Here is a 21,501-nt window from a genome sequence, read left to right on the forward strand (position 1 = left end):
TCCTAGCCACGTAATGAGCACTTTATATGCACTTCATAACCACTTTATATGCATTCCTACCCACTTCATAACCACCTCCTTACCACCTCCACCCCCTTCTGATCGTCCTGATTGACTGACAGAAGGGCATCCCAATTAGAAACTCATTCGTTTGTCCCCAGATTGGTCACCCGATTGATTACCCGATTGGCCAATTTTTTTTTTTTTTTTTTTTTTTTCATCCCATATGTGAATGAACACACACAACTCGTTTTCACCCCACCCAAAAGGATTAAGTGTGCGGTTAGAGAGTACAAAGTGGTGCGAGCGGGCAAGCAGGCTATCTACCAGCCGTGGGAAAGTTTGCACCCTTTTTTGCCATTTAAAAATTAATTGACGGTGTTGCCCACGTGGGGTAGGCAGAAGCAACCGCGAACCGCGGGGGGTGCACAACGATGTTGATGGTACGGAAAAGAAAAGAAAAGAAAAAAAAAAAAAAAAAAAAATATATACATACATACATACATACATATATATATGCATATATGCATGTGTTAACCTTAGGGGAGAGGCTCTAACGGTCCTAGAAAAAAGGAACCGCCTCGCGGGAGCAAAGCCCTACTGCCAAGACGTCTCATCCGGCTTTACCTCAATGTTTTGCTCCCTACACTCCACCTTCTTCTCCCCCTTGTGGGTTACAAAGTCGTTAAACGTCACAGGGACGGGCTCCATAAGGTTCTTCTGATTGCGTATGTACAGAAAGGCGGTGCCTAGAAGGATGACGGTGATCAGAGCGAAGGAGGCAGAATATTTATATATGCTTGTGTCTACATACTCTTCTTCCTCAACGGGGTCGTAGCTTCCTATTTCCCAGTGACTGTTCGAATGCGTTTGTTGGAGGAGGTCGTACTGCACCTGCTCCTTCGGGTTATGTGCGTGTGTTTCGTTCGTGGCACTTGCCGCTTCGTTCGTACCACTTGATGCTTCGCTCTTCGCACCACTTGCTGCTTCCTTTTTTTCGCCTGGTTTCATCCCGCAGGTGTCGTCCACTTGGACGTGTCCATTTGAGGCGGTTCTGCCCCCAACGGTTGACTCGCTTCGTTTTTCTTTTTTATAATTCATGGTAGGGGGTGCAGGAGGAGGCACTACCCCCCCTTGATCACATGGCTCATTAGCCTCTTTGGAACACTTCCCTCTTTGAAAGCCGTTGGGGGTATGTGCGGAAGGGTCGTCCTTCTTCCCTCCTGGGTGCTCCTCCAGATGGCTAGCTGTTCTTTTCCCTTCGTTGCTTGCTGGGGATGGGTACTTCTTAGAATCGAAGCTGATTCCTGTCTGGCCGTCCACCACGGCTGCCATGTTTTTGAAGCGCTGAATGAGGTCGAATTTGGATTTGAATTTTTTCTTCATCTGTGGTTTGCTTCCAACGAGAGAGAGGGACTTGGTAGACGAAAAGGTGGGCGACGAGGGGGGTGAAGGTGGTACCGCTCCATTCTCCCCACCGTGGCCTACTGCCTTCTTGCCATCTTCAACCTTTTTCTCGTTACCACGACTGCGAGGTAGGAACACTGCTTGTCCTCCTCCTCCCCTTCTGTCTGCGCTTCCACCTGAAGCTGCATTGTTCGCAGCTTCATTTTCTTTGTTCGACGAATCTATCCCGTGTGCCTGATCGAGAGACCTCTTCCTCCTTTTGAGCTTCCTCTTTTCGCTGGTCGCAAAGCCGCCCTCCTTCACCAGTATGTCCGCTATGGAGACGTCGTCCAGGATGCTCTTCCCCGCTTCGGCGGGAGTGACCTCCCCCTCGGAATCGTCGTCCGCGGAGTTAGCGGCGGAACCAGCGGCGGTGTCCGCATCAGTCAGCCCCCTCGAGTTGGCCAACCCCTTCCCATCAGCCAACCTCCTCGCGTCAGCCGCGGTGTCCACGTTCATCTGCGCCGCATCTATGTAGAACCAGCTGCAGGGCAAGGCACTCTCCAGCCCCAGCTCGTCCGCATCCTCGTCCTCCTCCATGTGAGAGCCATAGCTAGACACACTTACAGAGTCAAAGTCGAAATCCCCGAAAGGTAAACTGCCATGATTTTTAAAAATGCTCTCTAGGAGTGCGTTAAATTCCTCCTCTATTTGTCTCTCCCTTTGGAGGTTCGTTTCGTCAGAGTCGCTGAGCTTTTTTACATCTGCTATGAACTGCTTTATCTTTTCCTTATCCTTGGGATCAATTCTTTTTAATTTATATTTTTTTTTTTTCCTAAAAAGGAATTTCATCAGTCGACAGATTAAATTTTTTTTCCCTTTATTTTTGTACGATGGCAATGCATCTATGTTGTACACTGAGGCGTATTTCTTCAATGGGTTCAAAACGGGTTCTGCATCTACCTCATCCTCCTCCTCTTCTACATCATCTATTCGTTCCAAATTGGTAATTGATTTTAGAACGACTCTGTTTTTATTTAAACCTTTTAGATTTCCTCCGTTGTGGAAGTAGTAGGGGGATACTCTGTTGATCGGCTTGGCTCCGTGCAGCTTCTGCGCCATTCTTCCTATCTCGTGTAGGGTTTCGCGTGATGCTGCTCCGAGTCCTCTTCGGGGAGACAACTCCGCGGCTGCATCGGGCTCCACTTGCTCCTCTGCTTCGTTGGCAGGTTGGGGTTCCTCCGAAAGTTCCGTTGGGGGTTGCGCTGAAAGTTCCGCTGGGGGTTCCTCTGGGGTGTTTGCTGATGGTTCCGTTGGGGGTTCCTCTGAGGGGTTTGCTGATGGTTCCGTTGGGGGTTCCTCTGGGGGTTCCTCTGGGGTGTTTGCTGATGGTTCCGTTGGGGGTTCCTCTGAGGGGTTTGCTGATGGTTCCGCTGAGGATTCCGCTGGGGGTTCCTCGACGGATTCGGACGCCGCGTCTGCCCCTGGCTCTACTATCCTGTCTGCTTCGGACTCCACCCCTTCATCTGCGTCTGCCACTTCCGGTTCGAGTTCCTCCTCGGCATCCTCTTCCGCGATCTCTTTGGCTGCGTTTTTCGCGATCTCTTTGGCTGCGTTTTTCGCGGTCTCTTTGGCTGCGTCTTCCGCTGCGTCTTTCGTTGAATCTTTCGTTGAGTCTTTCGCTGACTCTTCCGCTACCGCTTCCACTGTCTCTTCCGCTCCTTCTTCTCCTGCTTCCTCTTCCTCATTTCCTTCCCCTTCTACTGCTTCTTCTGCTGCCTCCTCCGCCTCCTCATCTCCTTCCTCCTCCGCTTCCTCTTCCTCATCTCGTTCCTTTTCTCTTGCTCCCTTTCCTGCCCTTCTGCCAGCCCTCCTTGCCGCCGCCCCTGCTGCTGCCTCATCGTCCTCCCCTCCTGCCTGCGTGTCCCTCCTGCGCCCGTGCCACTCGCGCGGCTCCCGGGCGGTGTCCGCCCTCCTCAGGTTCTTTTTCCTTCTGCGCCTGGTGGCGACGACAGCCTGGTGCGCATTTTTGCAGATGTTCTTCTGTATGTCCGTGAGCTGCTCCCTGAACGCGGACACGTTGCTGTAGGAGTAGAAGTAGGGGGCGTCCTCATCGGGGGGGTTAGCAGTGGCTTCACCTTGGTTGGCGGCACCCTCCCCGTAGACTTCCTCCTCGTAGGCGTCGTGCGTGACCGCGCTGGCCCCACTGATCGCCTGGCAGTTGCCCTCCCGGGTGTTGTTCAAACAGATGGCATACACATCAGCGGCATAGGTGAGCTTAATATTCCGGACGACTTCCTTCACCCCCCTGGCGGCGTTGTTGCTCACGTCTCCCACGTTAAAGATAACAAGGACCTTGTGAGCGTTAGGTCTCCCCTCATTGGCATTAAGCACATGCCTGTGTACATAATTCAAGGCGCTCTTCAAATTGTTCGCCGGGCCCCCAAAGTTAAATCTCCAGTATTCTAAGAAGAGGAGTAATTGGTCTCTGTTTCGAGCCAAATTGGAAGAGAAGTTAACCCACGTGTATGTCTCCTGAGAGTAGGTTGTAATTGATATGTTGACCAATTTGGAGCTTAAATTTAAGTGGGCAATGAGATTCCTAATGGGCTTCAAAATGTATTTCAACCAGAAGGCTTGAGACATACTAGAGGTGTCATCCACAAGGAGAGACAAATCCACCTCTATATCGCACACGTCGAGAGAGTGATCGCAACTCGTTTCAAAGCATTCCTGGATGATGAGACTCCTCTGGTCTATGCAGTTCTTCCCTGTCCTTTTGTACTTCCCCCCTATGGCATTCCCCACATTATGGAGTGTATTTCTTTTGCTAAAGTGGTATCCCATATTGCAAGAGACAGAGCAGTCGGACCAATCGGACCACTCACTGCACGTAGCATTCGTGGCGATGTCTTCGTAGAATTTCTCCAAACTGTAAGTCAAAATTAACCTGTGGTAGAATGAATTCTTTAAAACACATCTCAGCAACTCGTTTGTGTTTGGTCCGACCCTATGTAGGTAGTGGCAGTAAGATTTGAGATTCACTTTTGATATGATGTTGAGGGTTATATTTTTTCTATCCAGTAGGTAGTGCACCATGTTTAGCTCCGTCTCGTCTCTTTCTGGGACTCCCTCCGTGCTCATGAACATGATTATCATTTTGGTGGAGGTGTCATCTGCGTCGTAGAAATGTTTGATGCCTACGTAGTTCAGGGCCTTGAGGTGGTTGGAGCTCTGCGCCGACTGCTGCATTTTCGTCTGCATCACGGCTTTGCTGAAGCGGTCCAGTGAGCCATTGGTGTTAACAGCGGCGGGGGAGGTGGCATCGGAGGTGGCCGCTGAGGTGACCGCTTCGGAAGCGGCACTACCCTCCTTCGCACCGCCATTATCCGCGCGCGCCCTGGTCTGCACCCCCACGCTGTCATACGTCACATAGGTCAGGCTCACCCTGCGCGCCCCCTCCACCAGCAGGTTCCTCGCCAGCTCCACGATGTTCTCCAAAGCCTTGGAGCGGTTCTTCTCCTTGCTCTCCTTGAAGCCTGCATCGAAGAGTAGAACCAAATCGAGGTCTCCCTGCGAGGTTACCTTCTCTATCAAACCATTGCTTTCAACCTGCGTGAGACGGAACAGAAAAAACGGCAGGATCCAGTTGAGGAGGACCCGCACGATGCGTCTCATTCTGCGTCTTCCTCTCGTCCACGCTCTGCGCCGGTAGCGCAGCAAAGGGGAAAAAAAAAAAAAAAAAAAAAAAAAATTAACACATTGGTTAAGCCAAATATGCTAAAATGGGCTGAAAAAAAGACAAGAAAAACTTAATTCCGCAGATCGAAGAAATCGAATCCCGGTTGAGGCGCCGCCAATGGGGAGGGAAGCGGCGTGTAGGCAGGGGGAAACCGCACACCGCGCGGGTCAGCCGCGGGGGAGCAAACAAAACGAGCAAATCGAATAAGCAGGCTAAGCAAGCATGCCAAGCAAGCACACCAAATGAACGTGCCAAACAGAACGAAACACTTCCTGCCCCTTTTTGGAAGCAGTTTGGAAATATTCTCCAATTTTCCTCTCACCAGGGGAGAGAAAAAAGAGGAACGAACGTCTACTCCGTCGAAGGACGTGCAAGCAGAGGAGAACAGATCGATGGAGAATCCTCCAGATAAGCAACAACGTGCATGTAGATAAGCAAACACATGTGTGTGGGAACTCTCTCGCGTGGGATCTACAGGTTGGCCGGGCGAAGGCCTATGTACGGAAAATTCAAAGAGGCCACTAAATTGCGGAAGCCCCCATCATTCTTAACCGTTGTGTGTTAAAAATGAAGCTTTCCTGAGGAAGGGGGGGGCTGGACTCACGCACAACACATGCGGGTCCAAAGTGAGAAGGCCGCTCTGCACTTGTCCGAGCCATGTACAGTCGTGTCTCCGGAGAGCGAACAAGTGAGCAAGCAGATATAAAACGGGCAAATCGCCGAGCAGTGAACTGTAAGGTACACTTCACATTCTGCAGCTACCTTCCCAGGAGTGTGCGCGCGCATGTATATGGCGCAAAAAAGTTGAGGCAGTGTGTAGCAGTCCTCCAAGCAACAGGCAAGTGGCAAAATCGGAAAAAATTGAAAAGCCACTTCGCAGCGTAGCGTACGTGAAAGGGAGAAGCAAAAATGCAAAAGGGCAAAAAAGCAAAAAAATAAAAAAATAAAAGAACAAACAAGCAAAACAACAAAAGAACAAAAGAACGAAAGAACAAAATGGAGGTCTCCCTCTTGTATGATACAAACGCACAAAAGACGGAAAAAAAAAAAAAAAAAAAAAAAAAAAAATTTTTGGCTAGTAGTTAGCGAATTTTCAAACAGTTGTAGATGGGGAAAAAAAAAAAAATCAAGCGACGTACACACAGCTCTGCTGTTTGCAGCGCTCTGCTTTGTGGCACTTTAAGCAACGTGTGTTTGGTTGTCTTTGCTATTTGAAAGACGTTGGAGTTGTCCAAGGACCAGATGTCAATACGTATGGGTGTTTACAGTGATGAGATGAAAGTTAAAAAAAAAAAAAAAAAAAAACTTTTTCTGAGAAGGGGAAAGCGAATTGCGTGTGGTATATCTCATGTCACACATCACACATTTTGATGAAGTTTTTTTTTTTTTTTCTCTTTTTTGAAATCCTACAACTGCGCTGAGGCTTCTCTCTCTCCCCTTTTGCGCATGCACTTGGGGAATTGCCAAAATGCGTTGTGGTGAAGAAGCTTAAAAGAAAAGGCATTCAATCAACGCGAGGGGATGTTACTGTTCGCAGGTTGCTGCACACATGTGGGCATAAGCCCGCGCCAAGGCATTCCTCTCTCCAACTGGGGGAGGCCTGTGTGCGGCTGCAAATGTGTGGTTGCAAATGTGTGGTTGCAAATGTGCGGTTGCAAGTGTGTGGCTGCAAATGTGCGGCTACAAGTGTGTGGTCAAAAATGTGCAGATGCAAATGTGTAGCTCCTACTGCGTGACTGCAAATATGTGGCTGCTCCTACGTGGCTGCAAATGTGTGGCTGCTCCTACGTGGCTGCAAATGTGTGGCTGCTCCTACGTGGCTGCAAATGTGGGGCCGCTCCTGCGTGGCTGCTACTTCGCGACTGCTACTGTGCGGCCTCCAATGCGCATGCGCGAATGCAGAAATGCGGACGCGGGGGAAGGACCTCCCCTGCACACGCCTTTGTGTGCACATGTGTAAATGTGTGCACATATTTTCACATGCACATTTGCCCCTACACATTTACACATGCACATTTGCCCCTACACATTTACACATGAACATTTGTTCATACACATTTTCTCATTCGCATGCACATGCAGGAGGGCTCCTGTCGCAGAAACAGCTTTTGCGAGCCCCCCCGAAAAAGGGGGCGCCATCAAATATAGGACTCTTAGCAGCCATTGGTGGGAAGTAGTGTTGCCATTTGTGGGAAGCAGTGTTGCCATGAGTTACATAAATCGTGAGGGACGAAACGACGCCTTCGCGGGGAAACGTAGCACGCAGAGATGAAAAAAGGAGAAAATAAAAGTGTGACTCCTTAGCTGGCCATTGTCCCCCTTTAGTAGGTAACACATGCAAAAGGGAAACACTTGAAAGGGGAGTATTAATCCCCCCGTTTCTTTCTCCAGCTGCTTCCCCCAAATGGGCCGTCCAAAATGACCTGACTTGTTCATTCAGGCAATTCAGCTGCGTGGGGACTCCCATGTTGGCTACACTTACACACAAAATTGTGCAAAAAGGGCACACATTTTTACGCGCAATTTTTCTACACAGGGGACATCCCCACGTAGCTTAAAACGGCGTATCGCCAAAGGGGGGTCTACAAAAGCGGCGGTTTTCCACTTAAAGGGGGTGCCAATTTTGGCATGCAAATATCCCCACGGGGTATTTACAAAAAAAAAAAAAAAAAAAAAAAAAAAATTAATGGGGAATACAATGCGTGTGCAGGTACCATCAAATGTTGTGCTAATTCATACCTAAGTGAAGTGCAAAACAGACATGGGGACTCCCTCCAGGGGGGAGTTTACCCCTTCCGTGAAACGACGAACGCGTCTTTAATGAGATTATTCCTCTGTATGCGAAAATCACTCATCTGTTTGGAAAAAAACTCCACAATTTTGTCCCTTTTGTCGAGGCATTTCCCGTAAAATATGACCATATCGGTAACGCTCCAAAAGTTTTCTTCACATAGGGTTATTTTATTTTCCTCGAGGAATGACTTCACCTTTGGACTTTGTAAAAAGGGGAGCGTCATATAAAACTGTAGGTTTATTAAATCTGGGAACAATTTCCTGTAATCGATGAAGAGCGTGACTTTACACTGCCCGTGGTACTCCCCAAAGTGAGGTATCCTCTGCACAAGTTGCTCGTGATTTAAGTTAAAAATGATCAGCTCACCTCCGCGGGTGATGTACATGTCGGCAGGCGCAATGAAATTATTCTTCACCGTGTGCAGATACCCACCGCAATGATGGAGGTAGTTATTCAAAAGGGAGTTAACAAAAATGGCTTGCTTTTCCGCCATCCTTTTGTTTGTGCAAAGTAAATTTTGGAAGCTTCCCATATCGTTCACCAGCAAAAATGTCTTCGCGCAGATTAGGAAGTTTATTTTGCTCATTTTGTGCACCTTCAGGTACGATTGCCATGCGGCGTAAAAATGTAGGTATACGAATTCGACTTGCCACGATGACTCAGTGGAGTTACTTTCACTTTGCTTCGCTCTGTTCTCTCCCCCACCGGTGTGCCATGTGGATCCCTGCTTGTATAGATGCCTCATCAGTTGGTAAAAAATGAGTGTGTACTCCGTCTGACTCACGCGGGTGTATATTCCTTCGGAAAAAAATTGCTTATAAATGTTACTACTTCGAAATTTGCTCAAACTTTCCTCGCGGAAGAATTTGCTGCTTTCCATTTTTTGTAAAATTTCTTCCATTGCGGCTTTGCTTTTGGCGGCACCCTTGATGCTCCCCCCGGCAGCCGCTCCTCCTGCGTACTTCCCCATCAGGTGGTTAAACATGTGCAGCGGGTCGCGATAGAAGAGCACGTGCTTCATGAGCCCCCGCGAGCATGTCACCCCCGCAGGCAGGCGCAAAGGACTGTCTACGCAAAAGCTTGAGTTGCAGTAAAGGTACAGAATTTTTTGGCGCAGTTTGTGTTCCTCCACGGAGGGATGTTCCTCCAAAGGGGGATGCTTCCCCCTCCTCAACACAGCCCTGCAGAAGCTTTTCCTAAACGCTGCTTCACCCATAACGTGTCGAAAGAGCCGAACAACCTCGCAGTGCAAATTGAAATAATTTAACGTAACAAAGAGGAAAAAAATTTGCTTCAAATTTAGGGCCAAAATGGGTCTCTTAAAAACGCCCAGGGGGGAAGGGTCCCCTTTCGTCTGCATGCGCGCGGTGAGCAGTCCTTTAAGCAGCCTCTTAATTTGCGCCTTGTCGTAGCAGCTGGTTATTTGTTGGTAGGTGTTCTGCACTGAGTCGTACGCTGATATGGTGCGGGCCAAGGGGGGGTCTCCCCGGTTGTGAGCCTCTCCCTGGTGGGTGTCTCCCTGGTGGGTCTCTCCTTGACTGCCCCCTCCCTCTGATCCTCCTCCGAGGAGCTCCCCCGCGATGGCTTCTCTTACCCATGGCCGCAAATTCCTCAGCATGTGTTGACTTCCCAACCAGAGGTGCCTCGCCATGTGGGGGTTGCTACCCTCTTTTAGGGCCTCCATAAGGATGAAAAAAAGACGTGGGTTAACTCTACACAGCGGTAGGATGTGCTTGGCAAACACGTTCATCTCCTCTGCAACTTCTCCCACCCCATGGAAGGACGTCTCCATTACGTCCGTTAGATAGTTCCCCACAAATGCGGTCAACTCCTGAAATGTGTAGTTATATAACAAAATTGACTCACCTGTGTGGTTGCAGTGGCTTGATAAAATAGACTCGTATAGGAAAGTTATTCGTGTGAGGAGGTCTTCCCTTTGTTCAGGTGGCGTTGCTTGTTTTTCCAAAAATGTGGGTTCTGTTCCACTGATCTGTTTCGCCATTTCCTTCACTGACGACTCGATACGATCCACCCCGTTGGAAAAATGATTGGGGGAGTTCCTACTCACCAGGTTGACATGCTCGAGGTTGAGCTTCAGTAAAAAGGCGTACTGCAGAAGGAGCAGAAGGGAGTACTGCTTGAGGGCGTCCCCTCTGGGGGGAGCCCCCAGGAGGTAAGCCACCACCTGACTGTTCAGGCGATTTCCTCCACGGATGGCCAAGCAGTGCGTTTTGTCCCTGAAAATGTCATCGTCGTGTATGGTGACGCGGTTTGCTAGGGAGCAGTTTGCTAAGGGGCGGTTTGCTAAAGAGCGGCTTACCCCCTCGTGTGCCGCCGCACTCACGTAGGGCTTCCCCCTCACTTGGAGCCTCCCCCTCACGTAGTGCGCCTTCATCAGGGCGGACACGGTGATGAGGAAGTAGTGCCACTTGCCGTCGTGGGGGATCTCCTTTTGCTCTGAGTAGTAGAGGCAAAACTGCTTGAGGAACAGCTCGGGGAAGTAGCAGTTCCTCTTTTGCGCGAGGGAGTCGAGCAACTTGGCGTAGATTAGGAAGGTCGCCTCGGTGTGGGGTCTATCCACACGGGGTCCGCCCCTCCCGCTGGCCCCTCCAAGGAAGAACCTCTCCTTCATGTAGCTCTCCACATAGTTGCACGCGTTAATAGGCAGGAAGCTCCACTTGAATGTATCCCCGCAACTGCCGCCCCCCCCCTCAGGTGTGCTCAAAATCGCGTGGTAAGTCAAATGGGGAACGAGCATGTACCTCTTCAGGAGAGTACTTTCCCCCAGCGAGGAGACCAAATGAAGGACAAATAAATTGTTTTCATTCTTAAGGCTAAAAATGTATTTTTTAAAAAAGTCAAGTGCAAATCTGTGCTGTGCATGTCGATGGAAAAAACACAAAATGGCTAGTCGCTCCTGGAAGTCGTAAAAAGAAATGTTTCTCTTAATTTTTCTAAACACTCTGTAAATATTCCTTTCGCTTTTTATGCTAACAAAAATGATGTTAAATTTTTTTTTCATTTTTAAGTACGCGTCGATGGTTTTGTTTTGAGAGGGGGGGAGGTGGTTGCCCTCTTCTGCTCTTCCCTCTGTCCTGCAGTGTCCAAAATTTGCCTCCTTTTGCTTCTTCCCCTTTGCGCATTTTTTTAGGACCCTCGCATGGTCGGCAATAAATTTGTAGGAGTTATTTTCAATGCTGTTAATCAGCTGGGAGTCCCTTTCGCTTGTCTTTCCTCCTACCGAGGTGGTGGTGCGCTCACGTAGGTACCTCAGAGTCAGGTGAAATAGAACGTTTTCCTTTACTGGCAAATCATTTGCGCTAAACTTTTCGAGGACGTATCTTAAGTAGGCGTTGGAGAAATCCGGCAGGAACTGCATGCATAGGAGGTTGTTCAATTTTGTGCTGTTGAAATGGCGCTGCCCTATTTCTTTCCTCAGCGAAAGGGTCACTTTTTTGCGGTTGCCGATGATCGGGGAGAGGAAGGTCCTTCCCCCGTTGTTCTCCACGCGGTGTTCTCCATGCTGAGCAGTGTGGAGAGGGAATCCTACGGGTACACCCACTATGGGGCACTCCAATGTGCTTATAACAGCTGCACTTCGGCTGCTGCGTTTGTGGGTGTCCTCGCCACGGCAACTGGTCACTTTGCTTTCCCGCTTCTTCGCAACTTTCTTTTCGTACTTGCGGGGCGAGCGCCTAATGAACAGACTCCCCCTGTGCAGGCAGCTCTGCAGCGGCTCCGTCGACAGGGCTGCACTCCTGGCTGCTCCGCATACGCCAAGTGTCGCGCAGACGAGACGAAAGTGCATGTCCGAGCGGGGGTTGGCGTATGCAGCCCTGAGGGGGTGCCTTTTTTGGGTTATTTCCCCGTCGCTACTTCCCCGTTGCTGCCCCCCCTTCGCTTTTTCCCCTTCGCTCTTCCACCGTTCGTGCGGGAGCCCACTCGGCGGACGCACAACTCATTCGCGGCATGTAGGGTATCGAGAAAAAAGCTGCCGCATAGAGGGATGCATACATCTGTTTTTTCATTCAGTTCATTTTCCCCTTCCTTTCCAGCTTTGCTTTCAGTGTGCTGCCTGGGTATGCGTCCCTCTTAGCATCTTCCCCTTCGTCAATCCGTTAAGGGGTGCAAAAAAAAAAAAAAAAAAAATGAAGCGCGGATTGGGGATTACGGATTGCCGATTGAGGAGTGCCTAAGGTAACCAGATATTTATCGTCACCGCAATTTTAGGGGGGGGAAAATAAACAAATTTTTTGCGAATCTCCTTTTGCAGTTTTTCAGCCTGTTTTTTTTTTTTTTCTCTTTTTTTCTCCCCCAGATTGCTTTTCCAAAGCGTTGTGCCATTTGCGGGAAGAGAGGCCAAGGGGGCACAGCATGGCCCCACTGGGACGCGACACGCCCACCCATCGGGAGAAGCAACCCCTGCAGTGAAGCGGCCTCCGCGAAGCCAACCTGGTGACGCACTTCGCCCACTGCGGACCGTTCATACCATTGTGCAGATTTGGGCAAACGTGTTTTACCTCCGTGAAGTTTCATTCGCATTTTTTTCCCCCCCAATTTAAAAAAGGGGAGACCATAGCAACGCTCGTAGGGAAGCAACGCTCGTATGGGCGAAACAAATTAGTGCCACCCGCTCAAGGGATAAGCTTATACACTTCGTGAAGTGGAAGCACTCATTAACTCCCCCCTCCACCTGAGACATAGCAGCTGCCAACAAACATGCGCACAGCTGAACATGTAAAGGTGGTGCCCGACTGAAACGGAGAAGAGGGACCCCCAGAAGCGGCGCACCTGGGGGAGACAGCCCACTCGATAAGGCGGTACTACCACTGCTACCACTACTACTGTTACTGTTACTATACGACTACCCCCCCTTTGCCGCCCCTCCCCCGTTGCCGCTCACCATGGAGGACGCCTTTGCTGGGTCGTGCGTGCAGAGCCTGTTCGAGCCCAAGGCGGACCTCTCCCTCTGCGTGAACAAGTCAATCAGGCTGTTCGTGAAGGAGCTCCCCGCGCCGCCGCCGGATAAGGCAGACGGGGTAAATGCGGCAATCGCGGACGACGGGGCAGATGTGGCAGTCTCGACAAACGCCGCAAACTCGGCGAACGAGCGCAGAGAAAGCCTGCTGAGCGAAAACCTGTCTCTCCTAAACGGGTACGCCTACGTGAACCGAATAGGGAGCAGCATAAATCTGCTGCACACAGAACTGCATGGCATGAAGAGAGACTTCCTTTTTCAAAACAAACAAACAAAAAAAAATATAAAAAAGCTCAAGGCCGTGCGGGAAGAAAATAAAATCTACCAGAAGCTACTACACGAAATGAAAAAGGATCGAAGGAGGAAAGAGACCTACGAATTGTTATGCACAGAAATTAAAACACTAGAAGAAGTAAGTTACCTTAACAAAAAACAAGAGATAGAGAAGAGAGACATTCAGGACTTGCAGCAAAAAATGAAGGACATTGAGGACACCATTCGGGTGAATGATGAAAACATCCAGCGGACCATTCGACAGATTAGCGACATCGTCTCGACGAATTTGCAGCCCTGAGGGGCGCCACCGCGGGTTGGCCTCGTCGGGGGTGCGTCACCGTTGCGTTGTCGTCCGCGTCATCTCCGCCATTTGTACCATCCGCTGCTCCACCCCTTTTGTTCACCCCTTTTGGGCGATGAAAACGCGCCCCCCACCGCAGGGCAACTCCCCCTCTCCAGTGTTTCTCCCCCCTTTTTTTTAACCCCCAAATTCTGTACACACATGTGTCCTTCTTCCCCTGCGTGCTTCTCCACCTACTCGACGACGCTCTTGTGGAGCTCCTTGTACAACTCCAGCTCTCTTTTTTTTTCGTCCAGCACGCTGCAAAGGGGTGTACATACAGGGGAGAAAAAAAAAAAAGCAAAAAAAATATGAAAAAAAGAGTAAGCAAAATATATGAAAAAAAAAGCAAACAAAAAAATTCCCTTTTTAAAATTCCCCTTTAAACGCGTGTGAATTATAAAAAATTCCCCGCATGGGGACGCGTTGGGGGCGGCTGCGCCACTTACACGGATGCGTAATTCTTGCTGTAGATTTTTAGTTCCACCAGGAGGGCGCATGCCTGCACGAGGAGTGGGGGAGGGCAAAATGTGGTGTGGTCGAGTTGCGCGATGGGCCAGTTACGCATTTAACCATCTGCACAGCTGGCACATTCGCTACCCACTAGAGTCAGCCAGGGTGACCCTCGACGCGCTTCTCTACCCAATGGAGCCGAACGCATGGTGCCGAAATGGCAAAAAAAAAAAAAAAAAAAATCGCTCCTCACCTGCTGCAGCGTGGCTAGTTTCTCCCTGAACACCTTTTCGTTATCCGTCTTGATTTTGGTAAACTCGTTTTCCTTCTCCTCCTTCTCCGCAATGACTTCTTTGAGCATTTCGTTTGCCTTCTCCTGGGGGATGCGGGGTAGCGGTGGCGGTGGCGGTAGCGGGGCAAATGGAAGGTGTGCACATGGGAAGCGGGAAGTTACAGTTGGGGGGGCCTCTTCACCAGGAGGGATCTCTCCCCCCCCCACAAATACTCCATCATGATGTGTATACACTCGCGGGAAGCCAAACATATGTACGCACGAAACGTCCTAAGTGATCAATCCAGCGATGAGCCGGTAACTACGCCGATGGACATTTTCAACTGCTCCCATGCGAGTAGTGCAGAAAGGGCAGCTTACACTCTTCTCCTTGGCTTCGTCCAGCATTTTCTGCAAAGGGGGGAAAGAAAGGGGAGAATCGATCAATGGGGGTTAGCGGTCGACGTATGGGTGAGCGGTCGACGTATGGGTGAGCGGTCGAAGTGGGGGTTAGCGGTCGACGTATGGGTGAGCGGTCGAAGTGGGGGTTAGCGGTCGAAGTGGGGGTTAGCGGTCGAAGTGGGGGTGAGCAGCCAACGTAAGGGTGAGCGGCTAGGGGTCTCTTCAAGCCAGCACAAACCGCTTAACCCTGCCTAACTCCGCTTCGCACTGCTCCACGCGCACCTCGTTCTGCGCGACGATCCGGCTGAACTTGTCCGAGGAGGCCGTGACGAACTGGTCCGTGTCGTCGTTGAGCTTCTTGACGCGGGCCTCGCTGTCCTGGATGTCCTCCTTCAAGTCGTCGATCTCTTCCTCGAGCAGCTTAATTCTCTTCTCGTAGTCCTCCATGAGGCGCAGGGAGTTCTTCAGCTCCTCCTGGTCCGCCTCCATAAACGATTTGACGTCGCCCTTGGTGTCCTTCCAATTCAAGTTCAGCATGTTGTCCACGGTAAAGGAGTCGATGTTGATGCTCACGTTATTTATTTTGCTCCACTCAGATGGGGAGACATTCCTATACAAATTTAAGTTTTGCAGAATTTCGGACAGTATATCGTTTACACTTTTGGCTAGCTTCTTCAAATCACTGTGCCTGTTATTTAGCTTGTCGCTCAGAGTGGGGTGCTCATTGTTCAGGCTTTTAATTTCGCTTTTTATTTGTTCAATTTTTTCCTTGTTTTTTTCAATGTCTTCATTCATCTGCAGGAACTGCGCTTTGTTAAGTGTTTGTTTTTGCAGAACTTCCTTAACTTTGTTAATTTGCTCGACAATTTTTTCCGTCTTTACCTTCTCTTCCTGGTTGGTCTTCTTACACATTTCGATTTCCTTTTCTAGCTTCTTCGTCTCCTCCAAACTGTTCGTGTAGAGGAGTTTTATTTTTTTATTTTCTTCACACAGGACTTTATTTCGCTTAATCAGTTCCTCATTTTCCTTCATGTGATTTTTTATTTCTTCAATTTTTTTTTTTTTTTCAACAATTTCTTCACTTTTGGAAGTTACATCATTTTGCAATCGGGCAATCTCTTTGTCCAATTTCGCATTCAGCACATCGTTGGCGTTTTTTTCCTCCTTGTTAATGTGGGACTTGTAACTTTGCAGGATAAAGTCCTCCATTTTTATTTCCCCATCTTCGTTAAAATCGTATGAACAGTTCATATCTTTCTCCTCATTTATGTCATTAAAACATTCAGCTTCGAAGATCAGAAGCTGGCAAAGCCATGCTAAGGCGGATAGGTGCGTGTTATACTGCAAACCGGTGGTCGGGGCCACCAGCGTCGATTTCGAAATGGTATATGGGTACCCAATATCTTTGTAAAAGCTCAAAACTACCTCTCCATAGTTGTCCTTATTCACTTCGATTTGCGGGTCCACATGCTTAAAGATAAAATTCCATATGTTTATCAAGTCGGTCATGCTCGGATTTTTAAACAAATTGGGGGATATACTCCCGCTGTAATTTTTCCACCCCAGGTATCGTATCAGCGTTTTCACATTTTCCTTCTTGTCAGTTTTGTCTACCTTCTTTACATACACGGACGCGCTGGACTTGTAAAAGGACAGCGCGTTCAGTGACGTCCTCGACTTTGACTTTTTGTCCCCCGAAATGTATATGCTGCTGTTCAGGTTGCTGTTGTTGTTGAACACGGACAGCGTGGAGTTGAATTTGTTGTACACCGAGTGGTTGTTCATTTTGTCAAGAGGGTGGAAAGTGGTTGAAGTGGGTGGGAAAGCGGTTGAAGTGGGTAGCAAAGCGGCTGAACTGCGGCGGAGGGGGCGCACAAACGGTTTACTCCTTTTTGGAACTCCTTTGGGACAACTGGGCAGTCGCGGCGATCTTCACGAGAGTCAACACACGCAAATGGAGCTTCCCCGCGAACACTTGCGTGTGCGCACTGGGCAGCGGAAAATCTGCCCTTTGGTTCGCTGTGCAAAATGGAATGTGGCCTGTTAAAAAAATAAATAAATAAAAATGAGTAAAATGAGCAAAAATGAATGAACGTGTTAAAAATAGCCTGCACGGACAGGTGAATGGGCGAAAAATTGCCTGAACGGTCAGGCGAATCGGCGAAAAAATGCTGAACTGTCAGACGAATTGACGAAAAAATGCTGCACTGACGGCCATTTATCTAAAAAAAACGCCGAGCGGGAAGAATAGAATGGTGATTTTTCCCCCGCTAACCCTCCGAATATGCGCAAAATGTGGAAAATATTTTTTTTAATTGTTCCTTGCTCAGGCGAAAATGCATAAAAAAAAAAAAAAAAAAAAATGTAAAACAATGATATGCACAACTTTGGTGAGCATCTGGAGTGGTAAACATTTTTGACGAGCGCCCTTTGAAGAGGAAAACTATTTCCCGAAATGTGTCCCATTTAAGCTAAACCGTAGAACACTTGTATGTCACATTTTTTACGCAGGCGCGAACGTGACGCAGGGGGGTGCATAGAGCGGACGGCTAATGCGCGCCAAGTGAACTGCCCATTTGGTACATTTGTCTTTTTCGCGCATCGCGGGGGAGAGAAGGGAAAAGCATTTTTTGCTACACATACAGGAAATTGCCTCAACGGGAATGCAAAAAGGGGGACGGAGAAATAAAAAAACATACACCAGCCAAACTTCTCAAATTTTTTGAATTAATTTGTGACTAAAAAAGTTAAAATGGTGTCCCCGCGGGGGGGATAACAAAATCAGGAATGAATAATGGACAGACAAAAAAAAAAAAAAAAAAAATTGAAACCGAGCTTAATGCATAAACATGTGCCCAAAAAGCTACGCGAGAACGTTACTAAGGTTCGGATGTGGAAACCTTTTCAACAAAGCGCCGCACAACAGTTCGCGGATTTTTTTAAAAAAAGGGGTTACCACTTTTACGTGTGTTTTGTTCGTTTTCGTCGCAACTTCGACCGTTTGCGAGTTTATAAAGCATGCCCATACGTTACATACGGTTGGGAGGAGACGAAGGAGAATCACCTTCATTAAGAGGGGTCACAAAAAATGATGCCTACCTCGAACCGCGGGCACTCTCAACAAACCGTCCATCTTGCGTAAGCATGTCCCACTTTGATCTACCACAATTGCGCAATTCCCCCCTCAGCTTTGTGCATACTTTTGGCCATTCCTCTGCGCCTTCAGTTTTCGAATTTCTTCCAGTTCACTTTCCATTTGCTTCTTGGATTCGAAATTGACCAAGCACTTGGGGTCGTTGCGTCCCCCTTTCTGCAGCTCTTCATATTTTTTCACCTTATGTATTTGCTTCTTCACAGCGGTGTCTTTCCTGTCTTGCTTGTTGCGCTTTTCCACGCCGTCATTTTTGGCATTGTAGAGTTTTTCCTCATAACTCAGCTGCAGAGTGGGCGGCAAAAAGGGAAAGCGAAACGGTGTTGGGTGAGGCAACTTGCGGGGAGAACGAACAAGAGAAATGGGTACGCAACGGGGCTGCACAACTGAGGGACTACCCAAGTGTGTTGTTTTTTTTAGGGGAGATTGCCTATACCCGCATTGGGGTGAAGCATGCATGCTGGGCAGATGACCCTATTTCCATCTTGGTCCCCCCTTTGCAGGTTACCTTTTTCTTCCCTAATTGATTCTTTTGGTTTTCCTTTACATTTTGGAGGTACGAGCTAACAATTCCGTTTAGCTGATCGATGCTGTTTTCGCTTTTCTTATTATCCTTACTTTCGTTGAATAACTTGTCCTTGCCTAGTTCAATGACTTTTTCTTTTTTCCCGAATAACGTACTTTCAGTTAGCCAGCCATAGGACATTTTTTTTTTTCTGGTCAGGCAATTTTCCACACGAATGGTCAAAAAAAGAAGGGGGAAAGGGAGGCAACGGCTCCCATAAATGTGCTTTCGCAAAATCGTGTAAATGTTTCACGCGCGGTGGGGCAAACTGTACTTGTGGTGTGCCATGAGATGAGCAGAAAACTGCGCAAGCGCGTAGTTCTTTAAATACCTACATGTATATACGAATGCGCGCTAAGTGGAAGAAAACGCATGATTTATCTTCATGGGAAGATGATTCACTTTTACGGCAAATTGTTTTTTTTTTCCAATTTTGGCGAAACGATTTACATTAACAAGTCATAAAAAAAAAAAAAAATAGCTAAAATGGTAAAGAAGAAAAAAAAAAATAGCTAAATTGGCAAAGAAGAAAAAAAAAAATAGCTAAAATGGCAAAGAAAAAAAAAAGTATATAAATAGGATTTACATCGAAGGACACGTTTGCCAATTTGTGCCAATGTACATATAACGGGTTGACCACGCTGGGTTATAAAAGATAACTTTGTCACACAAATTCGAACGAATGAATGCATTTTGCTGCTAAAATGAACATGTTATTTTTTTCAACATGCTGTTGCACAAAAAAAAAAAAAGGAAAAAAATAGGGGGTAATCAAAGGCAGGTTGGATCCATATTAGGGGGTGGGATGGGCTGCACAAACGGGCTCCGCCTTAATGAAGTTGCCACAAAGCCCGTCGCTGGCGATTATATCTTGGTTCTCTGAAAAAGGGTGGCGGGAAGGAGGGGGCGGTTGTTACAATGGTGGTGTAAAGCGGCAAACACGATCGCGCAATCTCTTGCGGCGCAAAAAGGTGTACCTATTATGTTCAGTTCCCCGGCGCTTAGGCTGTTCTTTATCACATTCTGAAAGGGGGGAAAGAAAAAAATGGGTGGAAATGTGTGCCCATGAAAAGGTGACGCACAAAATGATATGTATAAAAATGCGCGAAGGAGCACGGCAACGGATGTCTGCTTGTGCAAGGGGGGAAGAAGCAGGGACGGTCTCCCATTCCCAGGTTTAATTTTTTCCCGGTGGGTTTTCCCCCCCGCTGTGGCACCCCAACGAGGGGCTCTCCTCACTCCTTACATGTACGATGTTCAAAACCTTCGAAACGATCAGCAGGACATTTCCGCGGTGCCTAACGACGAAGGAGAGCAGCAGGGCCGCGAACAAATCGCCAGAGCCACACACGTCAAAGTCGAATCTAAATATTTTATACTTAAAGGCGACCAGCTCTCCTTGGCTGTCTAAGTACCCAACATATAAATACAGGTGGTCCTCATCGAATAGGTACTGAACAGAGGTTACAACGACTAACTGGACTCCCCTGTTTAGTAAAAAACGAACACACGAGGTTACGTCATTCTCATTATTTATTTTCCTATCACATAGTAACTCTAGCTCAAACTGGTTGGGGGTCATTATGTCCACAAAGGGAATGCACTTTTTATACGCAAGCACTACATCCTTATCGACGTATAGCCTTCCGTTGTCTCCCATTACTGGGTCGCAAATCCAGAGGTAGTCTACGCTTTGTAATTTTTCGAAGGAAGAATCATCTGCACAGGGGTTGCCGCTATTTCGTTGAGAAGCATTTCCGTCCGCTTTTTCTTCTGTCGCCTGGGGGGCCTCCTCCACTTGAGGGTCCATCTGGGTGGCCCTTTTTTCACGGTGCTCATTTTTCAGCTCCCAGATGTGGCTCATCACCGCTTCGACGCACTCCTTCGTTTTTATGTAGCCCGTCAGGAAGTACACGCCACGTCCGCGGTTTCCACTTCCGCCGATGCCACTTCCGCAGTTGCTTCTACCGCGGTTGGCACCCCCCGCCGCCAGGTCCTCCTTTAGAGCGCCCAAAATGATTTGCATCTCCTCGTGCTTCATCTCAACCCCCAGGTGCCTGTACTTGGAGTAGTACTGAACCGTGTTGAAGATTTTGGGGGCGTGCCCCCTCCGCCTCAACACGAAGGAAGCGATGTTGTTTCCGCAAAACCCATCAATTACATGGGACTGAATGGAGATGATGTGCTCTCTACTCGCGCTGGGGTTCATGGTGCAGGGGGTGGAAAGGAGAGCGGTGGGGAAGAGTGGGGGGTATATAAGCGCCCGCGTGGTTCCTTTGCATAGGTTCTCTCTGGAGGAAATGTTCCCCTCTTTTGCTCTTCTGCGGAGTGTTCTACGCGGTAGGCCTACGGGCGAAGTGCTTCCCCATCGGGGGGACCTGGAAATGGAGTGAAGGTGGGCTGAATATGGCGCAAATGCAACTAAAACATGCCGCAAAACGCCGCAAAATGCTGCAAATGTCGGAAAACGCTGCAAATTGCTGGAAAACGCTGCGAAATGCCGGAAAGCGCTGCGAAATGCCGGAAAACGACACAAAAACGAGGTCAAAATGGCAGAACAAAATATGCACTATCGCGATGAGCAGTACGCTGCTGCGCAAGTTGCATTCAGTTTCATTTTGCCGCAATCCTCTCAAACCCGATTTTTTCTCATTTGGAGCGGTGCCAGACGAGCGCCAGGCATAGGTCGCATCTTCACGCGCTCTCGAAGAAATGGCGACGTTATTTTTGTTCCCCCTTATAGATGCAACGCGGAGTCATCACGTGCGATTCGCTTTTGCGTGAAGGACGTGGTATAAGAAAAAAAAAAAAAAAAAAAAAGAAAAGAGAAAAAAAAAAGTGTAGAGTTACTAATTCGCATAAACGTGGAACATCCTGAAGGGGGAAACTCGCGCGAAGGTGCTCACAAACGTAGATGATGCTTCTCCATTTTGGCTGCTAAAACTGCGCGCAGAGGTAGCCGCATCATCGAACGGTACCACGGGAAAGAGGAACAAAAAATGAAAATGGTAATCCTTCCATGGAAGCGAAGCGGAAAAACCGCGCGCATTTCTACGCAGTAAAAAAAAAAAAAAAGGAGGGTCTTCTTAAAAGGATGCCTTTACCACTTTACACAAGAGTGCGGCACGTATGTTGCTCCCCTC

The 21,501-nt window shown here is 48.5% G+C and overlaps 7 protein-coding genes across 7 annotated transcripts; 2 read left to right on the top strand and 5 right to left on the bottom strand.

Moving 5' to 3' along the window:
- Positions 1-597: 597 nt before the first annotated feature.
- On the bottom strand, positions 598-5,064 carry PVX_113965 (hypothetical protein, conserved; the record flags this gene model as incomplete). Its single annotated transcript, XM_001616131.1, has 1 exon — positions 598-5,064. One exon carries the CDS (start codon positions 5,062-5,064, stop codon positions 598-600), a length of 4,467 nt encoding a protein of 1,488 aa, XP_001616181.1.
- Positions 5,065-6,772: 1,708 nt separating this feature from the next.
- Positions 6,773-7,680, top strand: PVX_113960 (hypothetical protein). The gene has a single exon (XM_001616130.1). It carries the CDS (start codon positions 6,955-6,957, stop codon positions 7,303-7,305), a length of 351 nt encoding a protein of 116 aa, XP_001616180.1. The 5' UTR covers positions 6,773-6,954; the 3' UTR covers positions 7,306-7,680.
- A 234-nt stretch (positions 7,681-7,914) lies between these two features.
- On the bottom strand, positions 7,915-11,301 carry PVX_113955 (hypothetical protein, conserved; the record flags this gene model as incomplete). Its single annotated transcript, XM_001616129.1, has 1 exon — positions 7,915-11,301. One exon carries the CDS (start codon positions 11,299-11,301, stop codon positions 7,915-7,917), a length of 3,387 nt encoding a protein of 1,128 aa, XP_001616179.1.
- A 1,525-nt stretch (positions 11,302-12,826) lies between these two features.
- Positions 12,827-13,802, top strand: PVX_113950 (hypothetical protein, conserved; the record flags this gene model as incomplete). Its single annotated transcript, XM_001616128.1, has 1 exon — positions 12,827-13,802. The coding sequence occupies one exon, from the start codon at positions 12,827-12,829 to the stop codon at positions 13,472-13,474; it is 648 nt and encodes a 215-aa protein (XP_001616178.1). The 3' UTR covers positions 13,475-13,802.
- Positions 13,711-16,974, bottom strand: PVX_113945 (hypothetical protein, conserved; the record flags this gene model as incomplete). The annotated part of the gene is made up of 5 exons (XM_001616127.1): positions 14,925-16,974; positions 14,622-14,651; positions 14,223-14,342; positions 13,966-14,018; positions 13,711-13,777 (listed from the first exon to the last, which is right to left on the bottom strand). Exons 1-5 carry the CDS (start codon positions 16,425-16,427, stop codon positions 13,711-13,713), a joined length of 1,773 nt encoding a protein of 590 aa, XP_001616177.1. The 5' UTR covers positions 16,428-16,974.
- Positions 16,975-17,826: 852 nt separating this feature from the next.
- Positions 17,827-18,499, bottom strand: PVX_113940 (hypothetical protein, conserved; the record flags this gene model as incomplete). Its single annotated transcript, XM_001616126.1, has 2 exons — positions 17,827-18,078; positions 18,302-18,499. 2 exons carry the CDS (start codon positions 18,497-18,499, stop codon positions 17,827-17,829), a joined length of 450 nt encoding a protein of 149 aa, XP_001616176.1.
- A 652-nt stretch (positions 18,500-19,151) lies between these two features.
- PVX_113935 (Pyridoxal kinase, putative) lies at positions 19,152-20,567 on the bottom strand (the record flags this gene model as incomplete). Its single annotated transcript, XM_001616125.1, has 3 exons — positions 19,152-19,237; positions 19,336-19,381; positions 19,605-20,567. 3 exons carry the CDS (start codon positions 20,565-20,567, stop codon positions 19,152-19,154), a joined length of 1,095 nt encoding a protein of 364 aa, XP_001616175.1.
- Between the last annotated feature and the right edge of the window lie 934 nt (positions 20,568-21,501).

Source organism: Plasmodium vivax, chromosome 11, assembly GCF_000002415.2.
Source record: "Plasmodium vivax chromosome 11, whole genome shotgun sequence".
Classification (NCBI taxonomy): Eukaryota; Apicomplexa; class Aconoidasida; order Haemosporida; family Plasmodiidae; genus Plasmodium; species Plasmodium vivax.

Bases quoted from the DNA above. Each gene is read 5' to 3' on its own strand.
- PVX_113960 (XM_001616130.1), top strand. From the start codon at position 6,955: ATGTGGGGCCGCTCCTGCGTGGCTGCTACTTCGCGACTGCTACTGTGC.